At 42.4% G+C, this 16905-nt stretch overlaps 1 protein-coding gene across 2 annotated transcripts in view; it reads right to left on the bottom strand.

The window, feature by feature from the left end:
* Window positions 1–8041, bottom strand: part of NADK3 (NAD(H) kinase 3) — a 194212-nt gene extending 186171 nt beyond the window's left edge. The window contains exon 1 of one of the 2 annotated variants that reach the window (XM_089416242.1): window positions 7753–8041. In XM_089416242.1, the coding sequence (XP_089272368.1) occupies window positions 7753–7860 (108 nt within the window). In that variant the 5' untranslated portion in view covers window positions 7861–8041. The remainder of the gene's footprint in view (window positions 1–7752) is intronic. The other variant, XM_089416241.1, reaches the window with a different exon arrangement.
* Window positions 8042–16905: the final 8864 nt, after the last annotated feature.

The raw sequence follows: 16905 nt of genomic DNA, 5'->3' as shown, positions 1-16905 counted from the left end.
GTATTCTTGAGGAGTAGCAGTTATACGCCAAGGTGTCCAAATGTGATTTTGGACTGACAAAGATGTTATACCTTGGCCACATCATCGGAGAGGATGGGGTGTGTGTGCACCAAGAGAAGATCAGGGCCATACTGGATTGGCCTACACCCAGGAGTGTGACTGAGCTATGGGGATTTTTGGGCATCTGCACCTATTACAGGAAGTTCGTGAAGGGGTTTTCACAGTTGGCAGCACCCCTCACCGATCTGACCAAGAAAGGTGCGTTTGAGTGGACAAATGTAGCGCAGGGGGCTTTTGAGCGCCTCAAACAGGTGATGAGCAGTTGTCTGGTGTTAGCGCTGCCAGATTTTTCACAGCCGTTTGTACTGGAGTGTGATGCGTCCAGTGAGGGTGTTGGGGTTGTTTTGATGCAGGGTGGGCACCCCATAGCATTGGAGAGTCAAAAACTCCTTAGTCATGAGAGGCTTTATTCTATATATGACAAGGAGATGTTGGCCATCATGCATGCGTTGGCCAAATTTCGACAGTATCTAGTGGGCAACAGGTTCAGGGTGAAGACTAATCACAACATTCTTCGATTCCTTTTGGAGCAGAGAGAGCTCAACAAGAGGCAACAGAAGTGGGTCAGCAAGATCGAAGCCTACGATTTTGACATAGAGTATGTCAAGGGCAAGTAGAATGTAGTAGCTGATGCTTTATCTAGGAGGCCCGCAACATTATCCCTTATGAGTATCTGCTAGGATTGGAGGGCGCAGTTGCTGGTAGAGTACTCTAAGGACAAGCAGGCTTGTGAGATCTTTAGATGGTCATGGCACCCATGCAGATGACCGGTTCTGTGTGATGGATTAAGTGATCTACTACAAGAACTAGATCTATTTGGTACCTGGTTCGTAGTTGAGGGAGAGGATTATGCAAGCTGCGCATGACTCTCCACTAGCAGGACATTAGGGTTTCCTCAAGACATACCGAGCTATCCGGGAGTGTTTCACGTGGAGGGGCCTCAAGGGGGATGTTCTGAGGCACATACAGGAGTGTGATACTTGCCAAAGGACGCGGGATAATTGCAGCCTCTTCCCATTCCTGAGAGGAAATGGGAGAGTATATCCATGGATTTTAATATAAGGTTGCTAGCAGCACAGGAGCAGGACTGCATATATGTAGTGGTCGACAGGTTGACCAAGTACGCCCATTTCTTCGCCATACCCTCCTAGTCATCAACTTCATAGGTGGCTGAGTTGTTTTCAGGGAGGTGTTTAGGCTGCATGGTCTCCCCAAGACCATAGTGAGTGACAAGGACAGTCGATTTATGGGGGGATTCTGGCAGGAGTTGTTTCGGTTAGTGGGGACTGAGCTCACACCCAGTACCAGTTATCACCCACAAACCGATGGCCAGACAGAGATTGTGAACAAGTGGTTGGAGGGGTACTTGTGCAACTATGTGACCGGGCAGCAGCGCGCATGGGTGAAGTGGCTTCACCTTGGAGAGTACTGCTACAACACCATGTTCCACATGTCGATAGGTATGTCTCCATTTCATGCTTTGTATGGTTATGATGCTCTGACATTTGTTGATTTGGTGTTTGGAGACAGCAGGGCCCTAGGGGCCAAAGATTGGATACAGGAGAGCCAGGACATCCTTAGGGCTCTCAAGGATAATTTACAGACAACCCAAAATCAGCAGAAGATATATGCAGACAAGCACAGGGTTGAGAGGCATTTTGAGGTTGGGGACTTAGTCTTTCTGAGGCTCCAACCATACAGGTAGTCCACTCTGAAGCAGAAGGGAGCTGAGAAGCTCAAACCACGTTTCTATGGGCCTTACAGGGTGACCAGGCGGGTTGGAGAGGTGGCCTATGAGCTGGAGCTCCCACTTGGGAGCAAGGTGCACAATGTATTTCATGTTTCATGCCTGAAAAAGGCTTTGGGACAACAAGTGACAACGACTACTGATTTACCCCCCTTTGGATGATGAGGGGCATTTGGTGTTGTTACCGGAGGCTATTTTGGAGGTGAGAGAGAGGAGGCTCAGGAACAGGACGATTTGGGAGTTTCTGGTGAAGTGGAAGGACTTGCCAGAGGAGGATGCCACTTGGGAAGGGGAATAAGTGCTCTAAAACCCATCACTGCAGTTGCTTGGGGACAAGCAAAATTTGGACAAGAAGGATTGTGATATTCCTACTTAGCAATTTTGCTAAGTAAATTACCATTTTTGCCAATTTTGAAGTTTTTCCATCTTAGACTTAGGAAAAGTGGGTTAGGAGGACCCCACTTGGAATTTTTGGCTTAAGGAGGCTCCAACATAGGAAAAAGGAGGCAAATCAAATTCCTAGTGGAAGGTGGGGGCCACCCCAAGAGGAATATGCACCCCTTGGAGAAAAACACACTTGTGGAGAGAGAGGGAGAAGAAGGGGTCAATGTATGGGGCCCACATGGAGAGAGAGAGAGAGAGAGAGCTCAATGATAAATAGGAGGAGAAGGCATCATTTGGGGGCTTTTGATCATTTGACAAACAAACTCTCTTGTACACTTGAGTTGTTGAGCCAAGTCTACGAGTGTTGTTCAGCACATGAGATTTCTGAGGGGAGATCTCAACTCCTTCAGTGGACTTCAAGTGCCACCCTAGGGGAGCCTTTGCTACATTTGTAGAGTTGTTCCGGAGGAATTCTATAGGGAGATTTGAGCTACTTTGGAGTAGACTAGGCGCAGAAAGGGACCACGCACTCTTGTGGGGAGAGAGCTTCAGGGCAGAGTTGATTCCGGGAATTTAGGGGCACATTTCCTTGGTATTTAGCAGCATTTTTTGCAGTGGATTGGCGGGCAGATTGGGTGGCCATTCTTCAAGCCGAATTTCTTCTTCCTGGGCATGCACAGAGGTGGCTTGACTGGGCCTGCGCAGTCACTTGAGGAGTGCATTGGTTGTGGAGGCTTGACCGAGAGTTTGAGGCTGAGTTTTGCTAGGAGACATAAGGAGAATTATTGAAGCAATTACTCAACTATTTTGAAGGGCTTTGGCAGCAAATTCTCAGGTAGTGCGAATTACCCAGCTGGAGGAGGAACTCGCACTAATTGGGGGTAATTTCGGAAGGTTGGAACTAGACCCAACCCTTTCTAGGTCTTTGTGGGTTTGGTGAGGAGAGCCCACAGTTAATTTTACAAAAAAATTTGAGCACTCTAGAGGGGTCAAACAACAGTCCCTTTCCAGCCAGCAGCAGCAGATTTCCACGACCAGCATAGAGCTTGAAGAGGAAGCACTTTCCAACATCCGGACAGCACATTTTCTCACCTGGGGTTTGTCTAGCTTGCTTTAGCAAGCCCAGGTGCACATATTCCATACATATATTGTACACTCCTCTTTGATAATAAAATGGCTCAGCTTGGCACAGTTTTTGGCTAAATTTGTGGCTATCTAATTGCATGTTGAATTTTTGTGTTGCATGTGGTGTTTTTGTTTTGATTATCACTATTAATTCCTAGTAGGAATATTACATTCCTCTAGAGTCTGGACACTTATAATTACATTAGTTAGCCTAATTTTACAAATTACATTGGAGGGAAATGTCTTTCCTTTTGGAAATTTCATGACCCCCTTTTAGTTAGCCTAATTTTATAAATTACAATTGGAGGGAAATGTCTTTCCCTTTGGAAATTTCATGACCCCCTTGGGGTCTAGTCAACATAGATTGCCTAGGATTGATGCTCCTACATTAGAAAGGTGGGAGAAGGGAAGCACCCATGCTTAACACCAATATTATAATTAATGTCTTTTAAGCAATCACTATTACATTTCATATTTATACATACTTAAAATCTCTTTCTAGATCCTAATCACAACGCTACATAGCTCAAAAGGGACACCTGTTTCTTCAGGTCTATTCCATAGCTCAAGCACAGTGTTGAAGGCTTTTCTAAAGCCAACACAACAACATATGAATTTTTTTGTCTCTACAACCCTTGGCAATAACTCCAAAAGTAATAAGGTGATTAGTTGTAGCATGTTGATTCTTGAAGTCATCTTATCCTATAGTCTTATTAATGTCCTCAATCCACTGACTAATTTTTCCAGTGTTCCACGGAGAAGCATCCCCCAGGGTGGGGGACGCGCCCCGACACTCCCCCACACTCAGGGGACGGGGAAACTCCTGGGGAAATGTTTCCCCCATGTCCCCTTTTTGGGGAAACTCGGGGGAACTCCGAGGGGGCGTTTTTCTGGCGACGAAACACGACTCCTTTGCGGGGGAATATGCATCCCCCCATTTTTTTGTCTAATAATTTTTATAAAACATTAAAAAATTTTAAAAAAATACAAATTTAAATATATGAAAAATAAAAATAAAAAACAAAAACAAAAATGAAAAAATGAAACTATATTAAAACTTAAAACTCGTTAAAACTTAAATTAATTAATTAATTAAATTATATTAAAATTTAAAACTTAAAAAATAAAATAAAAACAATAACAAAAATAAAAATAAAAAACTTAAAGTATATTAGAACTTAAGACTTAGTATTTATTAATATTATTTAGTACTTTTCGAGAAATTTACTAGTATTTCATTGTTCAGTGCTTTCTATGTGTACTCTTAGTTTAGTATTCTATGGCTCTTTTAGGCTTCAACATAATGTCAATGTCATTGTCATATGATGAATTACTTTTAATTGTTTTTGAAAATTTGATGCACATTGCATAATTTCAATTATCAGATAATGAATTTATTTATTTTAATTTAGATGTACCTTGCATCATGCCAAATGATAAATTTAGAAGGAACATTGCACAATGTCAAATGATGGATTCAATTTAGTAATTTACTTTTAGATTTACAATGCAAAAATGTCAAATGATAATAGTCTAGTAAGTAATGATGATCATATTTAGTCTTTAGATGTACATTTCGTAATTATTAAGATTTTATATTTAGTTATTGACATATTTTTGAGATTTTATTTTTTTATATATTAAATTTTTAATAATTTTTTATTTTATAATTTTTATGACTATGACGAAAATTCACTAAATTTATGACTATGACTTGGTTGAGCTTCAAGCAGAGTATCTAAAATGGGGAATGAACACTCTTGCACCGCACATCATGGAAATATTCAACAACATCATTCAACAAGGATTCCCAAGGGACTGGACAACTAGCCTAGCAATACCCCTTTTTAAAAGTGGAGACATTAATAATCCTTCCAACTATAGAACCATTATGATCAATCCTTTGTTTGCAAAGCTTTTCGACAGCATGGTAGAAAATAGAATTAGTAAGTGGGCAGAAGTAAAAGAAAAGAGGGCAAGAGGACAAGCGGGTTTTAGGCCGAAGCATTCTACAGTGGATCATGGTATCACGTTGAGACACATTGTTGAAAAGGTTTGGGAGGACAAAGAAGAAGCATTTTGCTGCTTTGTTGACTTCAAAAAGGCATTTGACACAATCCCTAGAGATAAGTTGTGGCGTAGAATGGAAGAACTTGAAATTCCTTTGCATTATAGAGCCATTGTCCATAGACTTTATGAAGAGGTGAAAGTCAAAATTAGAACCTCAGCAGGTATTTCAGAAAGCTTTAGAAGTGACATTGGGGTCAAATAAGGTTGTCCTCTATCTCTTACTCTTTTTGGCTTATATTTTGATAAACTGGAAGAGTGGCTAAATCTGCAAGGTGGGCATGGTGTTCGGTTGGGGGAGTTTGTGATAAAGCTTCTTTTATATGCGGATGATCTTGTATTGGTTTCTAAATCGGCCCATGGATTGCAAATGCACCTATATGCCCTTGAGCATTTTTGTAGAGAAGTGGGGATGCCAGTTGATACTAGCAAGACCAAAATAATGATTTTCTCTAATAAAAGGAAGCAGAGCCAACATACGTTCTTCTTTGAAGGCAACATTCTTGAAGAAGTAAATGAGTACAAGTACCTCGGGATTGATTTCAACAACAAACTTAATTGGGAGGACTGCAGAAAGAAGAGAATTTTAGGAGGGTGGAAAGCATTATATGCTCTTCAAAACAGATGTAGAGAGGCAGAGTTATGGGATTGGAAAATGACTAAAACGCTTTTTGGACTCCTAGTTTGCCCAGTGATGCTATATGGGTGTGAATTGTGAGCTAGCAGCACCCCCATCTCAAAATGGAAACCAACTGAGAAAATCCAAAAACGCTTGATCATGAGCAAGTTCAAAATAAATAAATAAATAATCGGTATTTGTGAGATAATGTTGAGTGAAACAGGAGCAACTCCCATCGAAGCAATTGCTATGATGCGGCTCATAAGATATCTAAAACGAATTGAGCAAATGGGAGTAGGTAGATGGCCTAATGTTATCTTCAATGAAGGCATGAGTGAAAGAAAGAAAACATGGATGAAACAAAACTACATATGGATGCAAAAATGGAATATCTACCTCAATTCCTATCCCACAAATAACAAGGAGCTAAGGATTTTGTTATAGACAAGTTTCGTAAATGGGTATGGGGAAAAGAGTTGGGTAGAAAGAAGAAGTATTACATTGAGGAATTCAAACCTACGTGTGATCTACAACAAAAAGAGTTCATTGGAGTTAGCATTCCGTGGAGGGCAAAGGTTCTTATTGCTCAAGTAAGAACCAACTCGCATCAACTTTGGTGTGAAACAGAATGGTGGAAAAGGCCTAAAGAAGCTTGGGAAGAATGGATGTGTAGATTTTGCACATCTCCGACAGTGGAATCGGAAAAACATTTCATTTTGGAATGTGATGCATTCAAAGACATCAAAGAAAGTTATGGGAATATGCTAGCATCGGTTTCTTGGCATTGTCTTTTCAGTGAGGGGATTGTTGGAAAGTTGGGCCAGCTCATCATCAATTTGAACAAGAAAAGGATTGAATTGCAAAAGACGAAAAGCAGGGAACTAATAGTCCCATAGACTATTTTTAGTCTCGTGAATGTTAAACTATCATTTCATTATATGTCCCCTTGTGCATATCCCCGCTCCGCGTTTCCCCATCCCAGAGTCTTTGTGGAACATTGAATTTTTCAGAGGCAATCAGTTGCTTCTTTTGGTAATTACGCCAGAATTGTTAGTTCAAATAGATTATTTTCAATAACAAGTCTGCCAAATCAACGTGTAGACAACCTGCTAGTACCCCTGCACTTGTGCAATTGATAGAAACTGTGTGAACACTAAGAGTTGCCCTTAGACTACATCTCATAAGCATGTAATGTACACTGACCACTGTACAGCCCAGTTGCAGGGTACCGATGTTTTACGTATGGTTTTGGAATAATTCCAAGTATGTCATCAACGTGATTAAAATGTTTGTCAATTTTATGAAAGCCTTTTCCTAGAAGTAGATCAGAACCCACGGATCCATTATGCTTTGTTGAGATTTCATCACACTAAAATTTCAGAAGGCCCATGGAATTCAATCAATGATGAAAATGCAGCTGGGAGAGTTTAGGGTTTTAGGGAGTGGGGGGTGCGTCAAGCATGGCACCAATCAATTGTGCATGGCATAAAGTCTAAAGACTGTTAATACTTGAAAACAATCGAGTTAAAAGCGTCAAGCACGGCACCAATCAATTGTGCATGGCATAAAGTCTAAAGACTGTTAATACTTGAAAACAATTGAGTTAAAAGCGTCAAGCACGTAACAATGCCCTTGAAGCCACTCAATTCCAACTAAAACTAAAACAAACAGCCACCCCAAAAATAGGGGGTTTGCAGGTGTGAAGGCTTACGCCCAGCCATTGGAAGAGAAAAGACTATATCATACTTACCTGATGATCAGAGCGGACAAGGGATGTGATATTGGGATCTTTGTGGAGATTGGTGTACAGATCCAATGCACTTCGCTTCAGCAGTACCAACACTCTGCGTCTTCCCATGTCCACTCCACTGCTAAATTCGGTCTTCACTTAGAGTGGAGCTCACGTTATATTATAATGGGCTGAGGATACATTAAAGGTTCAAATCTCTATTTCTTTGTTTGTAAGATATTATTAATTACTGCGTTCTCCATGCATCAGTGTGTGAGGTCGAGTTTCAGATTTAACAATAATTACTTTGTACATTAGCTTTTCGTTGAATGAGATCGTATCCTGTAGCATATTGAACTCAAGTACATCATGACAAGTGCATCACTTAATTCTCTATGCATTACAATTTGAAAGAAAAAGATATGAACAAGTGAGATGAAAAATAAAGTTGCTTATTCTTCACATATTTTGTAAAATGGGTATAATTTTTTTAAAAATAATTATACCCACCTTACAAAATATCTCTAAATAAGCAACTTTATTTTTCATTTCAGTTGTTCATATCTTTTTTCTTTTTTCAACTTTATTTTTCATCTCACTTGTTTATTTTTTTTTTCTTATTTTAAATTGTAATTTATACGTATATATAGTAATAGTTTGTAGGATTAAAATTTTCAATTTTATGCTTATTACATAGTAATATAGAGGCTAAATATCTTAAATGGTTAATATGTTTTAAAATAATATTTTTTTAATTTAAAATATGTAATAATAATTTTATATAAGGATTTATTATTAAGTATAATAGTTTTCATTAAAATGTTTTTTTTTTACAGAAACGGATATGATCTTTCATTGACTGGGCGGCCTGAAGCCATGGAATCTGTTACAATAGGCTGATGTATTTTCTACTTGGCTTTTCAACCAGCAGACCCTGCCCTCTACTCTAATCAGTTTCTTCTTTTTACACTTAGCAAAGTGTGCTTCTGCTGCTAATTTCCCCAGATGGAAGATACATACAAACTAGTGAAGAAGGAGATGGAAAAACATTTCACTTTAGGGAATTGGGTCCCAAAGGACTGTGTTATCTCTGAGAAGGGAGCCAATGTCTAGTAGGGCTGCCTTATTTGCCTCGTTGTCTGCTTCTCTATTGTTTGTTCTCAAGACATGAAAAAAATTCAGATTCATATTTTTTGTCAAGCCTTTGATCATTGAGATTATTCTTGCAAGTTGTAGATCCGTTGAGATGGAATTGTTCGCCAGTGCTTGGATAATAACCTGGGAGTCTCTGAAAACATTAGCCTCCTATAGCCCAACGTTTTAAGGAATTTGGATCCTTGGTAAAGGGTCATCGCTTCTGCTTGGATGCTTGTAGTGTGTCCTAATCCCCAGGCAAATCGGTGGACAGCAGCTCCTTCTGGATTTATAACGATACCTCCGGCTCCCACAATACCTGGGTTCCCTTTAGCAGCCCCATCAAAGAAGAGCGATGGTAGAATTTGGTTGGACAGCCATGATTGGAATTCTTGATCATTTTTCCTAATTTGCCAATCCTTGGGGGGAGGGGGAGAACTGTTTACTTTTGGGAATTTGAAGTTAAGAACCAAACCAAGCTCTATGTCTTGTTGGCTTAAGTTGGCATCATCCCCTTTGTCTTCTAGCCACTCTGCTAGCTGTCCTTTTGCTGCATTGGCCACTAATCTGAAATCCTGCTCTTTATTTCTAAAGATCCTTCGGTTCCTCTCCAGCCATACTTGCCAGCTGACAAATTTTGGCAAAGCGCTCCATGCAAATCTGACTGTTTTATTTTTTGGAGGGTGACCGAGGTAATTGTTCATCCAATTTGCAAATAGTTCAGGGACTGAAGAGGGAAAGTTGAACTTATGTTTCCACGGGGCTAGGAGCTCCTGCCAGACAGAGGAAACGAATCTGCAATCAATCATGATATGAAGGGCAGTTTCAGGATTTTCCTTACATAAGGAGCATCTAGACGGCCCATGAAAGCCCCTTATCTGCAGCCTGTCTTCAGTCAATATTTTCTGGTGGCAAAGGAGCCAGCAGAAGTGGTCCACCTTTGGGATTGAAGGAATTCTCCAGATACCATTCCAGGGAGCCGGATTGGGTGGCACATGAGGCTTCTCTAGGTATTTAGCATAGCCCTGAGAAACAGAATAACCTGAACGCTTTACTCCCCAGCCTCTCACATCGTGCTTGTTTTTTAGAGTGGGAGCAAGCCTGTGCAGGTGCATGTATAGAGCGTTGAGGTCTGGGCAGAGTTGGATAGGAACAGCGGGTTGTTTCCACCCAGCCCACGTGTTTTCCTCCCAAACCGAAAGATCCCACAATGTTATTAAATTGGATTCTGCCATCCAACGCTGTAACGCAGGTTTGCGCCGAACTTCAGCCAACGGAGGATTGTTAAGGATGCTATCGTTCCATATTTGGATACGCTTTCCGTTGCCTGGAACCCAGAAAGCGTGATCACGGATCAGAGAGTTGGTTTTGTATATGAATTTGATGAAAGGAGTGTTAAATTTATTCTTGGGCTGGTCTAAGCATCGTGTTCTTGGTCCTCTGTAATATTTTGTCCATAGTGCAATTTGAACCCAACCGGGATTTAGAGCTATGATCCTCCAAATTACTTTGGCGCCCATGGCTACGTTCTGTGCATTGAGGTCTTTTAATTTCAAACCTCCCTCCTGGAATGATCTGGAGACAATCTCCTAATTTATCAGCGAAAATCTTTTCTCATTTTGCTTCCCTCCCTTCCATAAAAATGTTTTGATTAAGTCCTCCATCTTATTTATAATTCCTGCGGGTGCTAATAGGACTGAAAAGTTGAAAAGAGGTAAACTGTTGAGGACGGATTTTATGAGAACCGACTTCCCTGCTAAATTTAGCCACCCAAACCTGTAATTTTTGTTTAAATTTATCTAACAGAGGCAGCCAGTCCTTGCCCAACGCCCTTGAGTGAAAGATGGGCAAGCCCAGGTACTTGAAAGAGGACCATGAAACAGAGATTGCAAATCCCAGGCAGCGAGCAATATATCCTGCAGTAGAGGCGGGAATGTTCCAACTGTATATGTGACATTTGGAGTCGTTTAGAGCACTGCCTGAAATCTTAGTATTCATCCAAGACTTCTTTGAACTTGGACGCTGAATGCATTGTTGCTGCCCCCAGTAAAATGGTGTCATCCGCAAAAAGCGCATGGTTGATGTTTTTGGCCCCTCTAGCTATGCATAGGCCAGCTAATTCATGATCCTGTTGTTTGCGTTGAAGATAGAAGCTGAGAACAGATGCTTGAAGTACAAAAAGGAGAGGGGACAGGGGGCACCCCTGCCTCGGCCCTCTAGAGGCTTTGAAGAAGTCAACTGCCCTTCCATTTACCAGAGGGGCAATCCATGGCTCCAATATGCAGGCTCTAATCCATTTGATAAAGCTTGGACCGAACCCCATCTTTTGCATAACATCAAACAAAACACTGTGTCTAACTCGGTCAAAAGCATTTGCAAGATCGAGTTTGACAACCATACCTTTCTCCTTGCGATGCGGGCGGGAGTGGATCGCCTCTTAGACCAGCACGAAGTTGTCCACCAATTGCCTGCCTTGGATAAACCCGCCTTGATTATCGGGGATGATTTTGGGGAGGATCTTTTTCAGCCTGTTGGCTATCACTTTAGTTATGACTTTATATCCAATGTTACACAGAGAAATTGGGCGAAATCTACTGAATGTATTTGCTCCTTTCTCTTTGGGGATGAGAGCGAGAAAGGCTGAGTTTGTACTGCCACCTATCTTTTGACAATCCTGAGATTTCTGTATCATTTTACACAAATATTTTTCAATGATCTGCCAACAAACCTAGAGGAACCTGGGTGTGAAACCATCAGGACCTAGAGCTTTGTCCGGGTCCATTGAGAGCAGGGCTTCTTTAACTTCCTTTAGAGTGATTTTTTCTTCTAGAGACTTGTTCATTTTGGAGGAGATCATGAGGGGGACATCATCCAACCAGGCAACGTTGACATTGGCTCCAGCATATTCTCTGTACAGCTGATCAAAGTGGGCTGTTGCTGCCTTTTTTATGCTGATAAAATCCTTCAGTACTTGATTGGCTTCCTTTATCTCGCCGATGGAGTTGCGGCCTTTCCTCGCTTGGGCTTGCTTATGGAAGAATGAGGAATTTCAATCTCCAGCTTTGAGCCAGAGGCTCCTAGATTTGAGCCTCCAGAATTCTTCCTCTGCCAAACAGGCCTTATGAAGACTTTGCTGAAGTTTGGCCTCCTTTTCCAGATCAGCCTTAGTAATTTCTGCTGTTTCAAAGTGCAGATGTTGTATTTCTAGCTCACTTTGGATTTTTTTCCTTTCCTCTGCCGGATTAGGCAGGGTTTTGGCCCAAGCTTTTAGCATGATTTTAACTCTCCTGAGTTTTTCCTCCCATACAAAAAACGGCGATCCATTGACCGGCTTCTTCCAGCACTCTCTGATTTTTTCCATAAAGTCTTTTTCTTTGATCCATAGGGAGCTGAATTTGAAGGGGATAGGTCCCAAGTCCTTAGTAGTCATTAGTTCAAGGCTGATGGGTTTATGGTCTGATATGCTGTTGTGGAGGATACGCGATCTGGCTTCTAGACCAAGGAGAAGAAAGGAGCTTTGCACTAGGAATCTGTCCAATCTTGCTGCTATATGCCCCGGCCCAACCCTCTTGTTTGTCCATGTGTATTTGCCGACTGTTGGCTTGATATCTATCAGGTCCCAGTTTTGCATGAGGTCTTCTACTGTTTCTCTTACTGGATCTCTGACTATACTGCCTCCTCTTTTTTCTAACGAAAGGAGGGTAAGGTTGAGGTCCCCGACTATGATAACGTTTTCCAAATTTTCCTGCTCTGCCAGGCCTTTGATGGAGTCCCAGCATGTTTGCTTTTCACTTGCATTGTTAGGGGCATATACATTGACCAGACTAATAATTTCCTTAGTTTCTAGATGTTGCAGCTTTAAAAGAATCCAATGAGTATTCAGGGATTCAGAGATAAGGGAGAACTTATTTGAATTCCAGAGCGATCCAAGTCCTCCAGATGCTCCACGGGCGGAGGTTGCATGCGCTCCATCTTTTTTCCAAAACTTTCTGCTTGCTTGGAGGAAGGTTGTATCCTCCAGCTTTGTCTCCTGGATGAGAAGAATGTCTGGGGCTTCCAATCTTATTAGGCTATTCATTGCTTCTTCTTTAGCTTTGGAGCCCATTCCCCTATAATTCCAGGAGACTATCTTCATCATTTACTTTTACTGTGGTGAGCTCCTTTGGAGCTCTGGGTATGGTTCTTCTTCGTCTTCGGGGTTTTAGCTAGGAGTTTCTCTAGCGTTGGCTGGCTGCCCTGGAGCTTTTCCTTGTATGTTTCTTGCTCCCTTTTTTCTTTGGATGACATTCGACCTCTTGTAGACCTTCTGGGGGTGGACTAGGACTCTCCTATTTCCCCTTCTTCCTCTGAGTCCTCGGACTCTTGGGTTTTCTCCTCATCTTCCGATGCCTTCCCTTTAGATCTCTCTGGTTCACTTTTAGATTTGGGCGGGGAGACTTCTTTTTCAGCTTTGGTCTCCTAGGTGGTCATGTTTTCGGATCCCAGTATCTCAAATTTATTTCCTTGGCTCTCTAAGGGTGGCGCTGAGCAGGGCCCGGTTGAGTGACTCTGGGGTTAGTATTTGCAGTTTTCCTGTATGCTGTTTTGGATCTTTTAGCCTGATTCCATCCTTCTTCTTCCCCTTTTTCCTCTACCCCTTTGGACGGGCAATCTCTAACGAAGTGTCCATAAACTTGACACTTCCGACATTTGAACGGCAGCTGCTCGTAGTCTAATTTCTGTACATGCGTCCAGGGACCAACCCTTATTTTGATGGCTTCTGGTAGTCCGACCTCTAGATCAACCTCCACACAGATTCTAGCGCAGTCGTACTGGTCCTTGTTGTTGGCCTTGTCTATGAACTTCCCAAGGGTGTTTCCGATGTGCTTCAGAGAATCCCAGTTCCAGCAATGGACTGGGAGGTTGGGGAGCCTTACCCAAACCGGGACCGCTGAAGGCACGTCTACTGCCGGATCGAAATCCGGTGTCCATTTATTCAGGTATAGCCCTTGAGGTCCCATGAAGTACGGGCCGTTTCTGAAGATTAGGTCCTTCTCTTCTTTATCTATCAACTCAAATAGGAAGTATCCTCTTCCGAGGAAGTAAGACGTTACCTTATTCTTGATCAGGGGAGCCCAGTTTCTAGCAACCCAACTCTCTGTTGTTTTTGGGGAGGGCCAGAGACCTGTAAACTACCCGACCAGTGCACGATCTGCCAGCGACAAGGCTACTTGAATCGGCCCTTCAGGAGGCAGAGCGATCTTGGGAATGTCCTCCAGTCTTTTCACGAACTTGGCGGCTTCCACGACTTTCTTCTTGGGCAGAGAAGCCAACAAGGCTTTGAAGGCCTCAGCGGCAGATGGAGGAGGAGGGGAGGAAGGCCCGTGAGGGGGGTCCGGATCCTCCATGATGAAGCATATCCAAACCTAGCCGATTGCAGCCAGGTACCAAGCGAATGTCAATAAATCCCGCGGCCTGAGGGAGAAAAAGACTGCGATCCAGCTCGCAGGAGGCGGAGGGATGCAGTAGCCAGTTTTCATTAAAATGTTAATAACTTTAAATTAGCAATTTGTTAGTTAAATTTGCTGGTTTTGTAATTTAAATAAAAATGCAAAGATGAACTATTCAAGGGGTTAGACCTAATGGGGAAAGGAGTTTTTCATTGTTAGGCAAGGTTCAATTTCATGAGGGCCTAACTCGAAGCAATGAAGACATCTTGAGGTAATGGTCAAACGTATGGCTGTACTCAGAGAGATTATATTAAATGATATTGTAACTCATGCATAAATAAGCATATCAAAGCCCACCCACCCCATGTCCATCAATTTTAAGTCAAATCTTGCTAGAGTGATTGGATTTTGAGGGTTTCATTCTGTAAGGCAACCAAGGCTCTCTTGTACTCTCTTTTTGTTTTTCTTAAATTTTGAATACTGGAGGATTGCAGTGCAAAGCATAACAAAGATTGGACCTGTTTTCAGAACGGGGGATAAGATCAAAGGCCATCTTGAACCCACTCAATCAAGAAGTGCTCTCCAATGATATAAAGAAGTCTCAAATTGCCCACTCAGATAAAAAAAGATAAGAATAGTTAAAGTGAAGCTTATGAGACTCAAAACCCTGGAATCCCGCAACTCGTCATAAAATCAATTGTGAGAAGCTCTAGGGACTAGAGACCAAAAATTAATCCGTTGTCGAAGCCTGGGTTGTCTATTGATGGAATCTTGTAACAAAAATTCGAGGCCCAAACCCTGCAATCCTGGATCATTGTGACATTTTGCTAAATCAATTCTTGAAGGATTTGGGATTAAACCGTTTACAATGGAGTTGCGCACACCCAGGGACTAGGGACCCTTCTCTCTCTTTTGATTGAACAAATGGCAACGTGCTAATGGGAAAAGATGGTGCCAGCAACCACTCTTTGGGAGGGGGACACGTGGCAGGCAGTTTTGGAGTTTCCATGTACCCAAAGGGCCCAGATATGGATGACACATGGATCAATCAAAGGTCGACACATGGCTTGGTTAACGTCGGCATGATGTCATCCCGACAGTATACCCTAGAAGGCCAATAGCCCCATAACAATTTCTAATTGCATTCTTAAAGGAGTTGGACTTCCAAGCACTAGGGGGCCAGGCTGCTAGAGCATCCGGGTTCCAGCTCAGCAGTAACTAACACCGTTCTCAACATACAGGAGTCGTCAAGTGGCAGTGAACCTTCCACATGTCTCAGATATAAACGATTAAGTGGTGACTACCTATGAAGAGGATCACCGCCCATCTCAAAGCAACCCCACTTGAAAGGAGCTCCGACGGGTGAAAAGTGCAACGCTTAAGTCAACATTGGCCCCTAGAAAGTCAGAGTAAACTAAGTAATATTTGCATATCAACGGTTGTGATTGATTCCAAGGGGATGAGCCTTACCTCCAACTCCACCTAGGCACCCCGCTGGGAGATAAGAAGGACCTGCCACCTGTTAGGTAAGTGTGGCGACCCCGTCCACAGCTGGGACCGTTATCAAGCGAGCATGGCAATTGAGAGCGAAAATAAGTTGATATATCTCCTTCCTCCCTTGCCCTCCACCCAATCCAGCTCTGCCATGTGTCTCCCCTGCACCATCTCTGCTTGTTACCCACCTAAAATCCCCTTGAACTGACTATTACACCTTGCGCGCCTACCGTTGCACTTTAAATCATTTATTTACACCCATTCTATGTCAATCCCTTCCATTTGCTTACATCTACCTCTGATCAATTGCTCACCATAGTGAAAAACTTCGTGCACTCACAACATTCTATCCTCTCAACTCACCATGAAATCCTCCACCGCCCTTATCAAGAAGATATGAAGAAAGCCAAGGGGGAAGTTGAAAACACTTGTGCAGCAACCCACCAACCCATTTAAAGAAACCATCGATGAAAAATTTCCTAGGGCAGGACTGTTTTCGGACACGGTGCACACCAGGGATTTAGGGCAGTCCTCGTGGGAGGCGATCTATAGGTATTTTGAAGATGAAGGTCCATGGGTGACTGTCAGGACAATGGTTGTCGATGATCAAACCCCCACCTCAGAGGCAACCCCACAGGACGCAGCCAATTCTTTCTTACACAAGATTGGAGCAAGACCTCAAATCCTGCCCTACATGGACATGGTCAGATGGGTTATTAAAACAATGGATATCACAAACAGAAAGTTCCATACTAAAAATGGCACAACGATTAGATTGTTCACAACAGAGGCATTTCAGGAGATGTACCAGTTTCCAAGCCCTCAATATGTCTCTGACAAAACGTATGTGGTGGGCTTCTGTAAGAAGTATGGAGATCTAGCTGAGTTAATTAAGGAGTGGAGGAGTGACTCGAACAAACACAAGAATGAACAAGAGGATAAGTACTCCATAGACTCACTAGCTTCTCCTTTCAGCCAAGTAGCTTCCATGCTCTGCAGGCTACATGCATACCCCAACATCTCTAAATTCCCTGAAGATTGGGTCCCTCTTATTAACGGGGCCTCTTAGGGATACATCTTCGATTGGGCCACCATATTATCCAATAATCTAGCCAAA

The sequence above is a fragment of the Pinus tabuliformis genome, chromosome 3_2 (genome assembly GCF_031772625.1).
Source record: "Pinus tabuliformis cultivar Carrire ecotype Pingquan chromosome 3_2, CPIR1, whole genome shotgun sequence".
NCBI classification, from domain to species: Eukaryota; Viridiplantae; Streptophyta; class Pinopsida; order Pinales; family Pinaceae; genus Pinus; species Pinus tabuliformis.
The sequence above is the reverse complement of the archived record's forward strand: the minus strand, read 5'-3'. Positions and strand labels throughout refer to the sequence as shown.